We start from the raw sequence: 18,466 nt of genomic DNA on the forward strand, positions 1-18,466 counted from the left end.
AAGGGATCAGGTATCAGACATCATCAGAACAAAAAATCATCTCATAGTGAATGAGGTGGGGAGTGCGGAGTGGGGACCCAAAGCCCATGTGTAGGCCACTGGACAACCCCTTACAGAAGGGTCTCAGGGAGGAGACAAGCCAGTCAGGGTGCGATGTAGCAGCGATGAAACATACAACTAATTCCTAAATGCTTCCTCCTCCCCCACTGTCATGATCCCAATCCTACCTTACAAATATGGCTAGACCAGAGGATGTACACTGGTACAGATAGGAACTGGAAACAGAGAATCCAGGGTGGATGATCCCGTCAGGACCAGTGCTGTGTTGCAATACTGGGAGGGTGGAGGGAGGGTGGGTTGGAAAGGGGGAACCGATTACAAGGATCTACATGTGACCTCCTCCCTGGGGGACGGGCAACAGAAGAGTGGGTGAGGGGAGATGTTGGACAGGGCAAGATATGACAAAATAATAATTTATAGATTATCAAGTGTTCATGGGGGAGGGGAAACTGGGGAGCTGATGCCAGGGGCTTACGTGGAGAGCAAATGTTTTGAGAATGATGAGGGCAATGAATGTACCAATGTGCTTTACGCAATTGATGTATGTATGGATTGTGATAAGAGTTGTGTGAGCCCCTAATAAAACGATCGATTAAAAAAAAAAAAAAAAGAATTCCTAAAAGGGCAAACCAATGTCTCTTGGAAGAGGTACGGCCAGAGTGCTCCTTACAGGTAAGGATGGCGAGACCCTGTCTTACATACTTTGACATGATGTCAGGAGACCAATGCCTGTAGAAAGACATGTTTGGTAAAATGGAAGGGCAGCAAAAAAGAAGGGGAGCTAGGTGGACACAGTGGCTTCAACAGGAAAAACTGAGGCTGCCTCCGGACTGAGCAGAGCTGCTTTCTGTTGCACACAGGGCCAAGGGCACCTAACCACTGCCCAATTCCGTGCCCACGTGTTTACTGAAAACCCACACACAGGGCTCTCTCCCAGTTAGCTCTGCGCCTGCCCAGCCCGTCTGCAGCCGCCCGACGCCCTCTGGCGGGTGGCGGTGGCACCTCCCTTCACCCAGTCACTGGGACTTCCAGGACTGCTTCCCGCGGGCCGTGAGCTGCCTGAGGACGTCTCTGCACCCGCCAGGCCACAGCTTCCTCACCTCTGTGACAAGGAGTCCTGGGGCCTCTCTCGACCTGAGACTCGAGCATGTCCAGGGTGTCTCACTCGTTCTGCCCCTGGGTTGCAGGAACCCTGGTGGCCTAGTGGGCTGCTGACCCCAAGGTCATGTTCAAAACCACCAGCCACTCCTCCGAAGAGAGACCGTCTGCTCTTATGAAGATGTACAGCCTCTGGAATCCCATGGCAGTGCTTGAGGCCCCGCTGCCAGACAGCCTTGGGTTTTGCAATTTAAGTTCCCATGCAGGAGCACCAGCTCAGGACAACCCCCTCCCTGAGCTTCCACAAGGGTGAGTCCTGGCCATGGGAGCTGACTCTGCCCCCCACTTCTCCAGCCGTGCCTGCATGCCACCCCTCAGGTGGGAGAGGGAGGTGACGCTCGAAGTTTGGAGGGAAAGTGCATATGGGAGCATCTCAGAAGTGTGGGGCTGGGTGGCTGGGTAGGGAGCATCATAAGGTCAGTAATGAACCACTTGGCAGGTGGGGGTGGGGGGGCGCGCGTTGATGGCAGAAGGGATCTGGGTGACTCAATGCTTGGAGCATGACTCTTTGCTCCAAGGTTCCCCCAAACTCCAGAAGTGGGCTGCACACAGGAAGTGGGGTCTCCTCCAAGCCCTCAGCCTACGTCCAGCCACACCTTGGCCGTCTGTGTCCGCCACAGATGGAAGGCTGTGAGAACCCCCATCCAGCAGGCTGCTCGGCACCATGGTGCAGCAGCACCTGCTCACAGGCGGCTCAGGGTCCTCTTTGTGGTCCTTCTCTCGATACCTCTATGCCTCTCACCGAGCTGCTGCACACGCCATGGACCACAGTAGGCAAGTCTGTTTTGTAAGCACTGGGGAACAAAAAACTGTGCGCCTCACCTTACTGCAATATTCGCTGCAGTAGGGATGTCAGGAAGAGGACCTGAAATACCTCCGAGGTCTACCTGTAGCCAAGGTTCATGTTAAGCCCCCAAGACATGCAAGCAGGGCGCCCTGCTGCCAGTGTGACTGGACTGCCTCCGCTACTGACGCCACTCACAGCACAGCAAAGACACAGCCGCTCCACATCGCCAGTCTTAGCAAAACCCGTCCATCACCAGGCATAGCCCGGCCACGCTTGGCCTTTCCTGTGCGGGGAGGTTTGAGCTGCCCTATGAAGAAGAGCTCACACAACAAGGCACCCGTGCTGCCTTTTCCCTGCGATGTATGGGAGACTCGGAGACAGACAACGCTGCTGAGCAGACCATGACGCCATCACCCCTTTTTAAACTTCCCCTCAAAAAAACCGCTATGGAAACCGGTCAGTGCGCACACGACCAAACACAATCCGTCAGCAAGTCCACGTGGTCTCCGGGCGTGCCCACGTTGTGGGAGCAAGACCACTCTGGAGGGCTCTCAACAGCTGTTTTCTTCAGACGCCTTTCCCAGGTGCCTCTGGGAGACTAACCTCCTGCCTCCGGATGAGCAGCTGAACGCCCTCACAAGCGCCCTTAACCCTGGCTACCTCCTTTGGGGCAACACACCTCGGGTCGGCCATACCCACCCTGTGGTTCTCATCACCTTCACAGCAGCACGCGAAGGTGGGGTTCCACCTCCTGGTCCCAACACTACCAACACCCCCAGTGGGCAAGAAGCTGGCCTCAGGTCCAACCCAGGTAGGATGGTCCCCAGGGCTTCCTGCTAGCTACACATCAGAAAAAACAAAACACGCAGACACAGGCGATGGCTTCCTCAGGCGTTTCCTGTCCTGAGAGTCAGTCCAGCGGTTAATAACTGTGTGAAGTCTCCAGCAGGCCTACCTATTTGTCCCAGGTCCCACCTGCTCGTCTGAGGTAGAAGTGAGACCCGCTGGCAAGGCTGCTGCTCTCCGACGCTCACCAAATGCCCCCAGGAACAGAGGCAGTGAGGTGAATCCCGGCCCTCCCCTTGAACCTGCTTCCGCTCCCCCTCCCCTCCGTGAGAAAGGCTTTGATCGTCCCCTCAAGGGCAGAGTGTACGAACAGCCCACGCCACAATGGCCTGAACTGGTTCACAGCTGCCAATTTCCTTAAGCTGTGTTCCTTCTTCCAGCTCAGGACCCCCAGAGAAAGCTAAACACAGTGTCCCTGCAAAGCACCCAAGAAGCACGCATCCCCGTGCCCCCAGGCTCCAGCAGGGCACACCTGAAGCCTCCCCTTTTTTACTGTAAAATTCCCTCGGTCCCAGGCCCCTAAATCTGTGCCAAAGGCAGCGATGGAGTTGGGCCACTGCCCCATCCCCCAGAACAAGGAGTTTCCACGTGCTCTCCTGGGCTGTTCCACCTGCACACACCGCTGTGCGTTTCTAGTCCTGTGTTAGCATCTACAGTGTGCCAGAGGCCTGCTGACACTGCAGGTATGTGCTTGGTGGGTAACCTGAAGGTTGGTGGTTTGGACCCACCCGCTGCCCCACTGGAGAAAGATGAAGCAGTGTTTCCATAGATGATAGCCTTGTGGTCAGTTAGAGGGTACTAAGTTTATGGCAATGGTGGTGGAGTAATATGGAAAAGGATATTGATAATGGTTGTACAACGCAATGGGCATATAATCAATGGCACTGAATTATACACGTAGAAAGTTCTGGCATTGGAGAATATTTTGTGGTGTATATTTTTGCCATAATTAACACAAACATTACACGGATAACGATGAGTACAGAGGAAAATATTCAAGAACTGAACATGGTGACAAATGCACAACCTCTCCTTGATGACTAAACTGTGTGACATGTGGATAAAGTACTATTAAAATTACTGCAAAAATAATCTGGCCTTGGAAGCCCCATGGACAGGTCTACTGAATCCTTCCAGCTACGTGAAAACCCACTTGGCAGCAATGGTCTGTTTTGGGACCGTGTCAGGTGCTGCTGGTGGAGTCGTTCCTCCCCAAACATCAATTTCCAGTTTGCTTCCACAGTACTCAATCTGCCAAGAAGAACATGGTGCTGAAGACAGGACATGTGTCCACAAACGAGTCCCTTCACCTGCACTCCCTTGACTCTTGGTGCGTGAAATGAGATGTTTCTGTGGGAGATCTGAGGAGGCTGAGGGGAGGGAAGACTTGGCAAGGGGCCCTGGCCACTCTTCTGGAGAGGGCAGGGAGACCAACAGGTGATGGATGGCAGAGGAGAGGTCACCCTTACAGGTGAGCCTGACCCCTACCCACAGCTGCATGGCCAGCGGCAGCTCCTGAATCACCTTGATCTGTAGGCGCAGTGAACAAACGTGACAGCCCCTCTCCTGCCAGCAGCAGGCCCCCCTTGGCTCATGTCCTGTGGTGGCCCTTTGGTCCCACTGGGATGTCCAGGGTGGGCTGAGGACTCCCTGAACCTGGGCCAAGACCAGGGTGGGTCCTGTTCCATGTGGACACTCAGATATGGTTGCAAGCTGCCCCCCACCCCACCGTGTCCTTACAGGGGACATGCTGCGGCCCGTGGGGCCTCTCAGAATCATCAGAGGAATGTCACTGACTGGGGTAGGGGGTGTGGAGGGTCTGGGCTGAGGCCTTGCCCACAGTCCTCTGCCCAGCCAGTACCAGTACCTCACTGGGATTTGCTGGGGGGAAAAAATAGGGGAGAGGGAACATAAAAACTGCCACTTGAGAAAGTACCACCACTTTGGTTTCTAAGGGAAGCTTAGAAATGGGTGGAAGCCTGATGCAGGTGGGTTGGTAGGGACACCCCCCCACAGGGCACTCGGACAAGGCAGCACTCGCAATGTCTGTGCAGAGCCACTGGGTGGCCATGGAGCCTTTGCTGGCTGGACTTGGGGTCCACTTGGGTTTTACAGGGCGGTGCTGTGTCCACACGGAGACGCCAGGGGGCCGTCTGCTAGTTTCGGCTCACCAGGCTTGCAAACCAAGTCCTCACTCCCGTGGCAGCTGCTCTCTGCCGGGGCGGCAGAGACCTATTTCTACCCTCACCCAGCGGAGCTGGCACTGGAGCAGCACACCTGAGCCACCTGCCTGGGCCAGTAAGGCTGGAGCCAGGGCGGGACGGGGGGGTAGCTGGGGCGGAGCTGCACGGGCAGCGGGGCGCAGGGCGAGCTCGGGCTGGCAGGGGTCCGGCCATGGCTGCGGTGGAGCCCAAGCCCCCCGGGACCAGTGCAGCACAGCGCCTGGCTCGGGGCTGCTGGTCGGCGTTCTGGGACTACGAGACGCCCAAGGTGGTGGTGGTGAAGGACCGGCCCCTGGGTGTCGTGTACCGAGCGGTGCAGCTCCTCATCCTGCTCTACTTCGTGTGGTACGAGGAGGGGGCAGGGGGCCGTGGGCTCGGGTGGGCAGCATCCCCAGAGATTTTTTTTGGGGGGGGGGCTCCTAGGGCAGAACGCTTGGGCCCTGCTCCCCGTGTGTCACCTGTCCCCATTCCCACAGGTACGTGTTCATTGTGCAGAAGAGCTACCAGGACAGGGAGACCGGTCCCGAGAGCTCCGTCATCACCAAGGTCAAGGGCATCAGTGTATCCGAGCACAAAGTGTGGGACGTGGAGGAGTACGTGAAGCCCCCGGAGGTGCGGCTCTCCCTGACCTAAACTCCCTCCCCCACCCCTGGCAGACCCAGGTGGCCCAGAAGGGGTGGTGAGTACTGTGGCCTCCTCCCCTCTCCGAGCAGGGAGGCAGTGTGTTCAGCATCATCACGAGGATTGAGGTCACCTCTTCCCAGACCCTTGGAACCTGCCCCGAGGTGAGGATGAAGCCTGCAGGGGTAACCCTAGGGGTGGGGGGCCTGTCCACCCGAGGCCAAACCAGCCCCTCTCCCGCAGAGCATCAGAGTAAGCAACGCCACCTGTGACTCGGACAAGGACTGCACGGTTGGGGAGCTGGACATGCTGGGAAATGGTCTGTGGGAGCCACTGGGGGCAGGGCAGGGACAGTGGGGGTGGCCTGTGGTCACTTGGTGTGTTTGCTGCAGGGATGCACACCGGGCGCTGTGTGCCCTATTACTATGGACCCTCAAAGACATGCGAAGTGTCTGCCTGGTGCCCGGTGGAGGACGGAGCGTCGGTCAGGTGTGTGGACAACCCCAACCTGCAACTGTCCCGAGACAGGAGTGGCCCACCGCAGGTGGGGGTGGGGATGGGGGACGACACTTGGGACCCAAGGAGAGTGAACAGAGCCTGTCTGTGCCCTCAGCCAGTTTCTGGGGAAGATGGCCCCCAACTTCACCATCCTCATCAAGAACAGCATCCACTACCCCAAGTTCCGGTTCTCCAAGTAAGACTGGATGGGGCGCCTGCTGGGAGCACATGTAGGGAGGGGCTTGGGCATCCTCTCGGCTCCTGACCCCTGCCTGCTCCCCTCGCTCAGGGGCAACATCGCCAGCAGGAAGGACAACTACCTGAAGCACTGTACCTTTGACGAGCTTTCCGACCTTTACTGCCCCATCTTCAAGCTGGGTTTCATCGTGCAGGCAGCGGGAGAGAACTTCACAGAGTTGGCCCACAAGGCCAGTGGGCTGCTGGGGAGGACAGGCTCGGGTGGGGGAGCAGGGGCCCTTCCAGCCCCGAGTAGGCAGAGGAAACACAATCGGCTTGAGCCACTGGGTGTGGGTAGCATCTGCTGAATTATTGACACCTGGCTGTTCCCAGCCACTCACCAGCGTCCCATCAGAATCCACCCTAAACTTAGAGCAGGGTCTCTCCTCTGCAGGGTGGGGTCATCGGGGTCATCATCAACTGGGACTGTGACCTGGACCTATCGGCATCCAAGTGCAACCCCAAGTACTCCTTCCGGCGGCTCGACCCCAAGCATGTGCCCGCCTCCTCCGGCTACAACTTCAGGTGTGCTCAGCCTCAGAGGCTCGGCCCGACCCTCATACCTGGCGCCTCCCAGGAGGCTCGCCGGCTGCCCATCTGCCACACGGCCCCACTGCACTCCCCACAGGTAGGGTGGGCGGGCAGGGGGCCATCCCTGACTTCTCTCCATTTGCCCAACAGGTTTGCCAAGTATTACAGTGTGAATGGCACCACCTCCCGCACACTCATCAAGGCCTATGGGATCAGAATTGACGTCATTGTGCACGGACAGGTGGGCAGGGCCTCTCTCCGACGCACTGACCGGCCCCTTGCACCCCATCCCTCCATTGACTCCACCCCCTCACAGCCCGCCTTCTGCTCTGATTGCATGGGCTGAAAACTGGCAGGCTGGGACAGGGTAGGGTGCTCACAGCCTATTCTCCTAGGCAGGGAAGTTCAGCCTGATCCCCACCATCATCAACCTGGCCACAGCGCTGACGTCCATCGGGGTGGTAAGGACCCCTGGGGAAGGGTGGGTGGGGGCCGGCCAGGCCCTGAGCAACGTCTCTGCTGGCCCAGGGCTCTTTCCTGTGCGACTGGATCCTGCTCACGTTCATGAACAAGAACAAGGTCTACAGCCACAAGAAGTTTGACAAGGTGTGTACACCGCCAAGGCAGGCCACCGCCAGCTGGCCCGTGACCCTGGCCCTGGTCCTGGGCCAGGCCCCTCCCCCAACCCCACATCACCCATCAGGCCGGCCACCCAGCCCTCCCCCGGGACTGGGCAGCTAGCCAGCTCTCTGCCCGGCCCAAGCAGATGGTGGATGGTCCTGGCACAACTGTGGGACAAGGGTTTTCTGCCTCCAAGCCTCCACAGCAGGAACCCAAAGGTCTGGCCCAACTCTGAGCCTTGATACCCCGCCTTCCTAACACGCTGCACTGCAGACCCAGGCATGGTGGGGGTAGACCCCTGAAACCTCAGCTCAAGGCCAAGCCCTGCTCCCCCAGCACCACCTGGGACTCCGGCAACCTGGGATAGGTCCTGCCATACATGAGCGCTGCCCATCTGTAAACACGAGGACCTGAGGGCCTGTCGGAGGGAGGCCCCCCCCCCCCGCCCCCCAACAAGTTCACGTAGAGCTCTTCACCCAGCCTGCTCCCTCAGACAGGCCCAGGCCCCTACACCTCTGCTTCTGATGAGGGAGGAGCCTGGGCCCTCCATCCTTAGCTCTCGTCTGTCTGTCCCAACCTGTCAAGAGCCTCGTGGCCAGGAGGCCAGCCTACGCTCAGAGCCCATTAAACCAGAGCCCAGACCATCGCCTTGTTTTCTGGGGTTGTGGGAGGACAGCACTGTGGGTGGGTGTCAGCAGGTGTCCCCAGCCGGGATGTGCAAACATGGGCAGCTCGTGGCCACTGCCACACAAGCATCCCTCTGACCAGGGCACTAGTGGCAGTGAGGGCTGAGACTGGGGCACGGGATCCACCCGGTGCTGCCCCAGCCCTCCCAGCCTGGCTCTCCTATAGGAGGCATCCCAGACCCATGTGCCCTGTCCCCAAGTTGAAGAAGAGCAGGCTGAGCTGCCACGGGCGAGATGTGGGGACACAGCTGGCCTCCATGGCCCATATGAAGAACCTGACTGAAACCGGAGCTGGAGCGGGGTGAGGGCGGTGGGGCCAGGGCGACAGCTAAAGGGGCCGAGAGGAAGGAGCTGGAGCTTGGGGCTGGCACGAACCAGATCAGGCGGCACGTCATCTGGTTAGGAAGCCCTTGGATGTCGTGGCTGGCGCCTGCCTGGCACAGAACTTGGCTCCGGGTCCTCCCTGGCACTGTGAACAAGGGTGGCGCTGAGCTCAGTGCATCAGCCTCCCAAGGAGGACCACAGAGGCCAGGAGGCGGGTCCAGACCCACACGGACCCTCCTGCAGCCGTGCCCCACGTGTTCTGTGGTGGTCCCAGCAACCTCCTCAGTCCACAGGTATTCTCTCTGGGCTCCTGTAGTCAGGCTGGCCAGCCCGCTCTTGCATCCTGGGGTCTGGTGTCACAGGTCACCAGGGTCAGTGGCCTCCCACGTACTTGGCTCATGAGATGTCCAGCTTCTTTTGGGGAACTGGTTTTTCCAGTTGGGCCCCTGCCACAGCCCAGAGCCAGCCCAGCTCGTGTTTCGGCCCCTCTGAGGCCTCATATGCCCTGTCCTCAGCAGATGGAGCCAAGTGTGTAGGACCCAGTGCAGTCGCCAGCCCAGGTCCAAGCTGCTCGGCTCCAGAGACCCTGGTCCTGCAAGCCAGGCTGTGCAGTGGTCCAGGTAGAGTCCACAGACGGCACGTGATGTCCCCTGAGCAGATCGGGTTCTACCACACCCCTCCCTGACCGGCAGCGGCTCCCTTCCAGGAAACTTCATTAGCCCGCCCATCAAGCACAGTTCCCCCGCCCTCCCCGCCAACTCTAATTTGATTTGAGTCCACTCTCGAAGCCTCAGTGCGAGGCTGATGCCGGCTCGTCCAGCTGCAGGAACCTCGGGTTTCCTGGGCAGGGTGGTGGCAGACACAGGGGCTCCTCGCTTCTGCTTCCTCATATGGTCATCCTTGTGAGGTACCATCCAGTCAGCCCCGACTCACAGCGGTGGCCTCGTGGATGACAGAACAAATCAGCACCCAGGCCTGTGCCAGCCTCACGGTGTTGCAGCCAGTGCCAACCCACCTCGTCGAGGGTCATCTTCTTCCCCATGGACCCTCGACTTTACCCAGTATGACACTCTTCTCCAGGGACTGGTCCCTCCCGAGAACATACCCAAAGTTTGTGCAGTGAAGTCTTGCCAGCCTTCTTCGAAGGGGCACTCTGGCTGTACTTCTTTAAAGACAGATTTGTTCCTTCTGGCTGTCCAGATAACCGCCTTTCTTTGAAATGGGCACACACACGATCTCTTCCAGTCAGTCCGATAAGGAGCTGTCATTCAGATGTGAGCGTCCGGCGCTGCATCTGTTTGTTGGAACATCGCACTAGATCACCCATCCATTTCGGGAACCGTGTTTTTCGCCAGTCCCTTTAGTGCAGCTTGGAGGTCTCCCTCCAACGCCATGCTCTACCTCTTGAAGTAACTGAAGATGACTGCTTTCCTTCCATCTTCCGGAGCCTCTGGCTCCAGCCAGTGTTTTGCCCACATAAGGAACTCCGGCCTTCTAACTCCAGGTGTTTGCACAGTTCATATTCTACTTTGAGATGTCCTGTTCAGCTCCCTTAATCTTTTCTTCCCATTCCTTTGCTCCTGTATGTCCACGGGGAAGTTTTCAGAGCCTCTTCTGACATCCACTCTAGTCTTTTTCCTGCTTGTTTTAATGGCCTTTCTGGTCTTCATGTATGATGTTCCTGATGTCGTCCCACAGCTCATTAGATCTTTAGTGCTCAGTGTTCGCTCATCAGCGTTCTCTGCACTGAATTTAGAGACAGACCCTAAATTCAGGTAAGATATATGTAAGGTCCTACTTTGGTTCCCTGTGGACTTGTTTTTAATTTTCTTCATCATGAACTTGCAGATGAGCAAGTGATGGTCTGGTTCCACAGCTGGCCCCTGGTCTTGTTCTGGCTGATGGTACGGAGCTCACAGATCCCCAGCAGCCAAAAAGATAATAAGCATGTAAGGAAAGGGCAGGTGCAAACCCAGAGTCGAGCAGTGGTCACTGGGCAACCACTCAGGCAGCCCTGGGAGCAACAGGCTCCACCCCTCACAGGCTGTTCCCAGGCCAGCCCAGGTCCCATGAGGCACTGTCACTCCTGCAGCTGTAAGACGATCTGCGTCTAACATCTGTCCGTAGCCTCTCTATTCCCTTTTCTAAAGGTCGCAGAGGTGGATGAAGCCTGACTCTCCCAGGGACCAGCACAGGTCTGAAGGAATGTGGGCCCTGAGGTTCCGGGAAGCAGGGCCCTGCCCTGCTGAGCAGTGTACGCTGAGTGAGGGAGGGCACCTGCAGAGACCTAGCTGGTCAAGGAGAGCGTGTGGTGTCCGGGGAGCACCGTGAAGCACGCAGGTTGAGTCCGTTGAGAACCATTCAAAAGTGGCCCTTGAACACCATGGGGTCCCTGGTGAGACACCCCCGCTCCAATTCCCCCCACCCGAGCTCCCTGTTGCAGACCGGGCCATGTGTGATGGGGTACATTCCCTGGCACCACCAGCGCCCTCCTCAGTTCCCTGGGGCTGCCAGACCGTCTCTTGCCCCAGGAACAGGGGACAGGCCTCCAGAACCAGTGGGGGCCCAGATGTGCCCACCACAGGCCCTCCCACCACGTAAGCCCCAATGCCAGTGGGTTCCCCCATCTCACCTGGGCCTTGGGTGCAGGGAAGTTTTCCAGGAGGTAGAAGGGGCTTGGCCCAGGGGGCATGACATTTTTCAACTTCACCCCAAACCCCAAAGAGGGGCAGACAGCAACAAACGTTACAATTATCTATTCAGTGAGGAGGCACCTGCCCCAGGACCACCGTGACATTCTCTTCACTGATAAAAACCTCCTGCAGAGGCAACTGCCCCCGGGCCCCAGCCTACCCTCACCCCTCTGAGAAAGACAGGCTGCTCTTGCTCAGGTTGCTCTGCGGGAGTGGGGTCCCTAGATACCCCTGAAAGCCAACGTGCCTGGGTGCCCACTGAGACCATGTGGCATTGGCTAGCAGCATGGGGGAGGGGTCTTCCGCAGTGCCCACTCCAAAGTCTCCAGGAGGTAAGACATGCCGTAGTGCTGGGCGATGTTCCGGAAGATTCCCATCTGCTCTAAGAAGGCCTGTAGGTGGACACAGCCACAATAAGACTGCATGCCACATGGAAGAGGCTGAGATCTGAGGGGCAGGGGCAGCGCTACTGCTCACCGCGGTGTGGATGGTGAGGGCGAAGTCGCCGGCACAGCTGCAGTGGATGGGCATGTGGGTGTCCTTCACAGCGCCGCACTTCAGGCAGACCTGAGACAAGAGCTGGTCAGGATGCCAGAGCTGAGTGTGTGCACCCAGACCCTCATATCCCAGAAGGCCCTCAACTGGGCAGAGTGAGTTACACACCCTGTTTTCAGACATGTTTACCCATGCGTCAAATGCACACAGACACACACGCACTCAGTCCTGTGGGCGCCTAGACAGAGGCACAGACATTTCATGCAAACCCCCCTCTTTGCCGGGGCTGGCTCTGCAGCGCCACGCCCGACAGTCAGGCGTCTCACCAGGTCTTGCTGCATGAAGGCCATCAGCTTTTTCTGCAGCGCTTCCACCAGGGCGGCCTCGATGACCGTGGGGTCATAGGGCTCCTCACAGTTGGGGCAGAGCCACCGAGGGAGGATCGCCCCGTCCTGGCAGAGGAGAGACAGGTGGCCTCACAGCCCAGTCCAAGTCACAGGAAGTGCAGGTGCAACAGTGGTACCTGTCCCCCCCCCCGCCATAGGGCGGGTCCCCTGACCCACCTGGGAGAAGGCAGAGTCTTTGCACAGGTCCAGGTCCCGGCAGAAGTTGCAGCTGTGGCAGATGACCTCTGGGAGCACGTAGGAGCGGCAAGGGTCTTGGAACTGTGCCTCTGGCGAAAACTCCCCGACACCCACCAGGCGCATCAGGTCCCGGCGCAGCTTGTTGACCTGGTTCGTGATGTTCGTGTCCAGGGACAGCACCTACAGGGCAGCATGTCAGGCAGTCACCCACTGCTGCGTAGAGACACCCCAAGGCTGCTGCCCTTGCCCTCCCAGTGCACCAGCTCCCTGAAGCTCCCGGTGGCCCACAGCTAAAACTCACAGCTTCCAAACCCCCTAGATGCACTGAAGGTTCTCAGTTGGGATGTCTGCCCTGCAAAATCCTCCCCTGTTCCTCTTGGCTCCTGCCTCTCAGCCCACAATGCACCCAGCTCTTCCACCGGCTGAATGACTCAGGCCACTCAAGAGAGAGGGTCTGGGAGACAGACCCTACAGAACTCTTTCTCTGTATTTCCTTTCCAAACAAGGACAGTAACAGAACCCTGCTCACACTCGGACTCTAAACCCTCTCCAGAAATAGCAGCAAAAGCTGTCAGCCGCTAAAACCCAGAGCCGTGAGGAGAAAGCCTGGTTGTAGTAACCAGAGTCAGGTGATTCGTGAAGCAGCAACTGATAGAGAAACTACCTGGAAGTGGGTGTGGCTACAAGGGCACACAGAACCCCTAGTATTGGTTGTGAGGCCAGGTGGCCATTAAGGAGGGCTGGAGGCCCCTCAGGAGACTGACAGCTGGAGGAAGGTGCCACCAGTCCAACCCACAGGAAGGCAGTGACAAAGTCTGTGGCCCCAAGAGAGCACTTCCAGGCCTAGGCTGAAAGTGCAAACTGGCTCCCTCCAGTGGTGTCGATCAGGTATTGCAAGAGGAATGAATGGAGGAGAAACTAGTTGATCTCTGGTGGTGGTACAAATGGTTTGCTCTCAGCTGGTAACCCAAAGGTTAGTGGCTGGCAGCCACCGCCCAGAAGAAACATTCCTGGAATCTGCTTCTGTGAGTGCCAAGGCCAACGAAGCCCTGTGGGGTAATTCTAGACTCTAACACAGGGGCAATCACAGAAACAGCAGCACAAGAGCACTGCTCAATAAGAAATCAGCATCGAGGGGCATCTAGAAGGCCCAGGACAGAGCTAGCAAAGTGTTCTTGAAGTAGTCAGTGGCCGCGGTTCATGAGCACACCGGCGTGGCCCTTAGTCACCTTTCAGTCTAGAAATAAACTCACCCAGCAGCTCCATTTTCAGCCACACACAGCCAGTCCCGTGACAGAAACAACACTAGAGAGACCCCTCCCCAAGCGCATCCTTTATCCAAGAAAAAACTCCTGAAGGGCTAGGGAAGGAGATGTGGACAGAACATACAGGGAGGAGTGGGATGAGCACTATTACATTATGTGGAAAGCCATCAACAAGATAAAGCAAAATGTGTATGATTGTTGAATGAAAGACTGAGGTCTGATCTGCTCTATAGGCCTTCACCCAATTCATATTTTTTTAAAAATGAGTGAGCAATTGAATTGGGAGCAAGTGTTGGGCTCTCCGGCAGAGCTCAGGTGCTCACCACTCGTAGCCAGAGAAAGTTTCTGACAAGCGCAGCTGTTCCATCCAGCCTGCTCCCCAAAGCGTAGACAGATCAACCCCTGAAAACCAATCCATGTGACTCCTCTTAACAGACTAAAGGAGAAAAGACTGGGGGCAACACGTGTCAGATACATAGCTCCTAAAGGACTTGTATCCAGAATGCCAAGACAAGCCGGATTGCTGAACAAGAAGATCTCAAAAGACCTTTCAGCAAAGAAGGCGTGTGAATGCCAGATGAGCACGCAGACGCCAAGGCCGGTATCACTGGGGAAGTATAGCTTGAACATATGTGATGCCACCGCACGCCTATTTGAGTCGCTCGAGTGAAAAAACTACCAACAGCAGGTCCGGCGAGGGCGTGGAGCTGCTGGGACGCCATTCCCATGGTGCTGGCGGGAAGCAAAATGGCGTTGCTGCTGAGAAGACAGCCGGCAATCTCTCCCAGAACGAGTCAGCTTACCGTGTGAGTCATACTCAATGTGGCCCTGCCAGCCATGATCCCTTGTGTGTTATGCAATAATTCTCCATTTCACACGCCTACGGCTGTAGTACCATTTGGAAGGACTTTATCTGCTAGCAGAGATGGGATGAGAATGCACTCTAATTTCAGACCACACTCTCTGCTGGGTCACCTTAGTTCCTATTACTTACAACGGATGTAAGGAATGACACGCGACAGCTGAGAAGAGAAAGAAAACGGTTTCTGGAGTGGCCTGAGAAAAAGCCTAGCTGGTTAAGATTAGTAGAAGCCAATGCCTAACGGAAACATCTTGCCAGAGGCCTCAACTCAGATGTGCATACCTAAGATACAGCCCAGGGGTGGAGACTAGATTATTACAATCGGGTGACCTTTTATTGCACCATGTAACTCCTGCCAAACCACCAGCATGGGTGAAGTAAGAAGATGGGGAAGATACACATTGGATCCGCCTGTAACTGTAAACAGGGTTCCCTGAAATGCCATCCTGCTGCATATAAAATACTGTATATACTCTAGTGTAAGACAACCCAAATATCAGCTGAGGCACCCAATTTCACCCCCAAAACTGTATTAGAAATGTGCTGAAAAACCCAGGTTATACACGAGTATATATGGTAAGTCCACTGAGAGGCAGGGAGTGTGATCTCATCAATGGCAAGAGCCAGGAGTGGGTTGCATCCTCTTGCCCCAGCATCTGGCATACCCCTATCTGACCTTGGGACTGAATTGCATCTACCACCGAGTGAGACATTGCCTTGAACTTTCATGAGTTCTGTGCAGCACCACAGCGATTCAGAGAACGCAGACACAGGAAGGAATGGGGGGGGGGGGGGTGAGGTACGGAGCAGACTGGCATCTTGCAAGAGTTCGATTTTGAATCTCCAATTCCTTTGGACTAGTTTGGTATTAATGCTTACAAAAGAAATTATTACTGCATGATGCAACCCAGAAATGTCACTCCTGGGTTTTTTTTCCAACAGAAAGGGAACCTGTGCTCACAAAGACACCTGCACAGGAACGTCTGTGGCGGCTGAATTCATAATCAACAACCAGGTGAACAACGAAGGCGGCCTGCAGCAGGTGAATGGCACAGCCCAACACTGGCAGCCTGCTCAGCACAGAAAGGAGGGAGCCACCCACACAGCTCAACCCGGGTGAACCACCACCAACCTTTGCTGAGTGGAAGAGACCAGAGCCGCCCCACCCCCTCCATGGCTCTATAATGTTCGATCCCACCGACAGGGTGCACGGAAAAGGTAAAAAACACCGGGAAGCGCAATAAAACACATGGTGGCCTCATCTGGACAGACAGGGTGGTGGACGCGCTCCCACTCACTGGAGGCCTAGCGCCACAGCGCCAGCCTCACCACCTGCCCAGCCCTGGCACCCACGAGGCTCCCTGGATCCCAGAGAGCTCGCACCCACCTCCGCCTTCTCACCTTGCACACGTACTTGGTGAACTCCAGGGCCGGGTTGTTGAGCACCAGGTGAGAACCTGGGAGCTGCGGGAACATCTCTGAGGGCTCCGTCGAGTTCCGTGAGCCCGTAACTTTCTTCTGAATCTTCTGCGTGATGGTGAAGAAGTTCTGGGTGAGCTCATTTGCCACGTAGTCCTGAGAGAAGGTGATCATTCCTGGGGGAGAGGGGGCGTTGCGGTCGTCGTCGTTGTCATCTCATCTCAGCAGTGACAGGGATACCGGGAGAGGGGCTGGACCCCCACGTGCTAGTGTCTGGACCCCGTTACTTACCAGGCAGAGACCCGGCCGTGGCCTCTGTCTCCTGGGAGAACTGGCTGGCCCCTCTCCTCTTCACAGGGGTGCTCCCCGGGGCACTGCGCCGCAGCTCCTCCTTCATGCTGTGGTACACAGCCACGATGTAGGCTGTCGGGAGGAAGGAGCGGAGTGCCAGGACCCGAGGGGCAGGCCCCAGCCTGGCTGAAACCCCGGGGTGGGCTATGACACTGCTGTCTGTAGAAGGAGCACCGAGTCTTGAGAGAAGCAGACAGGACCCACGGTGCAGGCCCGCGCCCACACTGATGCCCAGTCATCCTTCGAGAGGCCCTGGGCCAGCAGAGACACACGTCCCTTCTTCACAGGGACAGCGAGGGAGAAAGACTCCAGCAGGGCCAAGGGGAGACAGTGTGGGGACAATGCTCCTTGGACACACGGGCCCAAGGGCAAAGGGACAAAGGCAGGGCGCAGTCACAAATCCAACCACCCGCCACTACTCCCAGAGGGTGTGGGGCACGTCTGTCTGCTGACAGTGGAATCACAACCACTGGCCCTAGTACCCAGTGCTTGGTTGATGCACTCCGTCCCCTGGAGAGCTGATCAACAGACACGAGAGTGAGGTGCAGGGTCTCAAAGCAGGGAGGCCTCAAGAGTGCTGGTGACAGTGGCTTCTACAGCCCCTTAATCTCTTGTGTGGGGAGCTTATCTGGAGCAGAACCGAGAGCCTCCAGGGCTCAGTCTGGAGTGGCCTTTCACCCAGAGCTCTTGAGATGGCATAGAGCCATAGTTCCAACACCTGAGGCCATGTTGGGTGCCTCAGGAATGCAACTTACACACTCACACCAAATGCAATTTCCAACAGCTCACCTTCACGCAGCCGGCTGCATCACAGACAGCAACCCAACTCAGCCCTGGGCAATGCATCCACACAGCTCACCTGAGACGATCATGAGGAAGTAGCTTTGGCAGGAGGCCGCCTGAGGCAGGTACTGTAAAATGTTCCACTTGTTTTCTAGTAAGTCCTCCACTCTGGCTTCCTCTAAGCTCTCTTCCACCTCGTCGGCGGCGTCCTCCTCCTCCTCCTCCTCGTCCTCCCCTCCTGGAGATGCTCGCTGCTGCGGCAGAGGTGAGTCTGCTATGGCTTCCCTGCCGTGCGCATGCAGGCTCTCCACCTCCCCCCGACACCGTCACTCATTTCGTGTTTGCTGAGCTCTGCCCCGTGGACCCGTGTTCTGTGTTTGTGCACGGTCTTTTCCTGCTGCGCTCGCTGTGGGGCTACAGGGGCCTAGAACAGCGCCTGGTGCATGGTATGCGATGGCCAAGGTGAACACTGGCCCTCAAGCTATTTGATTCCACACCAGGGCCCCCCACCATGAGGCTCTCGTACCTGCCCACGATGAACACTCGAGGGGACTTTCCCTTTGACTCCCCCGTAGTTAGACGGGTCCATCCAGAGAAGAAAGTCCCAGCACCGAGAGAAGGAAAGGGTCAGGGAGCGGAAGAGCTCCTTGGAATGGATGCTGCAAGAGAAGCCACACAGGAGGCCACTGAACAGCTGCTCTAGAAGCAAACATTTTCATTGTTATGCATGCCGCACTTCTGGCCCTCCTTTTCCCAAGGCGGACACTCGGGCGGCTCTATGGCCAGACAACATGTCTGCCGACCTTGTTAGGCTGTGGCTGCTGTCTGTGGGGACTGTGTTCCTGAGCTGTCCCACCCAGGCACTTGTCATTCCGTCCCAAGTCTTAAGCAGGCCCTCTGTGAGGCTGGGTGGGCTTCCCCCTGGGGACAGGCGGCCCACCTGTTGGTGATGTACTCCACGTAGGCCAGGGCGTCCTCGATGCGGCGCTTCTTCGTGCAGAGGATGATGCGGTTGAAGTTAGCATAGACGATGGACGACCCCAGCCGCTTGAACTCAGCGATGAGCCTGGGAAGCGAGACGGGAAGTGGGGGGTCAAGGAGCCATAGGGGCACTGGGGCCACAGAGCACCTGGAAGAGCTTTGAGGAAGCTCTGCTCCACCCTGACGTGGAAATCCCATCGAGCTTGGCACACAGGAAAACAAATTCTGTGTGGCCTAAGAAAAGCCAAACGGTGACCAGCAGAACCAATAATACATGTCGCGTCAAAGAAAAAAAGGGTTGTCTTCAAGAGAGAAAACAAATGTAAGGAAGAGAAAAGCCAACGCACATGAAACAAGAGCCCACCGAGGTCACGACACTGTAAACTGCCTGCTGGCAAAGGACTAATCGGGGCTGAAGTCAGCGCTGGCCACCCGCAAGGCT

General features: G+C 57.0%; 3 protein-coding genes across 3 annotated transcripts in view; 1 reads left to right on the forward strand and 2 right to left on the reverse strand.

Moving 5' to 3' along the window:
• Window positions 1-1,884, reverse strand: part of LRCOL1 (leucine rich colipase like 1) — a 14,939-nt gene extending 13,055 nt beyond the window's left edge. The window contains exon 1 of the mRNA XM_045296738.1: window positions 1,803-1,884. Within this exon, the coding sequence (XP_045152673.1) occupies window positions 1,803-1,884 (82 nt within the window). The remainder of the gene's footprint in view (window positions 1-1,802) is intronic.
• Window positions 1,885-5,245: 3,361 nt separating this feature from the next.
• On the forward strand, window positions 5,246-7,701 carry P2RX2 (purinergic receptor P2X 2). The gene is made up of 11 exons (XM_004709756.1): window positions 5,246-5,418; window positions 5,550-5,685; window positions 5,787-5,858; window positions 5,938-6,013; window positions 6,087-6,183; window positions 6,308-6,388; window positions 6,482-6,620; window positions 6,824-6,954; window positions 7,111-7,201; window positions 7,356-7,421; window positions 7,489-7,701. Exons 1-11 carry the CDS (start codon window positions 5,246-5,248, stop codon window positions 7,699-7,701), a joined length of 1,275 nt encoding a protein of 424 aa, XP_004709813.1.
• Window positions 7,702-11,332: 3,631 nt separating this feature from the next.
• The window catches only part of POLE (DNA polymerase epsilon, catalytic subunit), a 29,799-nt gene continuing 22,665 nt past the window's right edge, over window positions 11,333-18,466 (reverse strand). The window contains exons 40-48 of the mRNA XM_045296765.1: window positions 17,984-18,109; window positions 17,570-17,702; window positions 17,120-17,297; window positions 16,201-16,332; window positions 15,892-16,085; window positions 12,343-12,543; window positions 12,106-12,231; window positions 11,762-11,851; window positions 11,333-11,676 (exon numbers count right to left, since the gene is read on the reverse strand). Of these exons, the coding sequence (XP_045152700.1) occupies window positions 11,563-11,676; window positions 11,762-11,851; window positions 12,106-12,231; window positions 12,343-12,543; window positions 15,892-16,085; window positions 16,201-16,332; window positions 17,120-17,297; window positions 17,570-17,702; window positions 17,984-18,109 (1,294 nt within the window). The 3' untranslated portion in view covers window positions 11,333-11,562. The remainder of the gene's footprint in view (window positions 11,677-11,761; window positions 11,852-12,105; window positions 12,232-12,342; window positions 12,544-15,891; window positions 16,086-16,200; window positions 16,333-17,119; window positions 17,298-17,569; window positions 17,703-17,983; window positions 18,110-18,466) is intronic.

This window comes from Echinops telfairi, unplaced genomic scaffold, assembly GCF_000313985.2.
Source record: "Echinops telfairi isolate 266 unplaced genomic scaffold, ASM31398v2 ScPeMD7_7412;HRSCAF=8450, whole genome shotgun sequence".
Lineage (NCBI taxonomy): Eukaryota > Metazoa > Chordata > Mammalia > Afrosoricida > Tenrecidae > Echinops > Echinops telfairi.

What these genes read in the sequence shown, in the direction of transcription:
- P2RX2 (XM_004709756.1), top strand. Translation starts at nt 5,246, where the DNA reads ATGGCTGCGGTGGAGCCCAAGCCCCCCGGGACCAGTGCAGCACAGCGC. An exon ending in TCCTCCGGCTACAACTTCAG is followed by an intron (nt 6,955 to 7,110) that starts GTGTGCTCAGCC and finishes TTTGCCCAACAG; the next exon opens with GTTTGCCAAGTATTACAGTG. An exon ending in CGCTGACGTCCATCGGGGTG is followed by an intron (nt 7,422 to 7,488) that starts GTAAGGACCCCT and finishes CTGCTGGCCCAG; the next exon opens with GGCTCTTTCCTGTGCGACTG.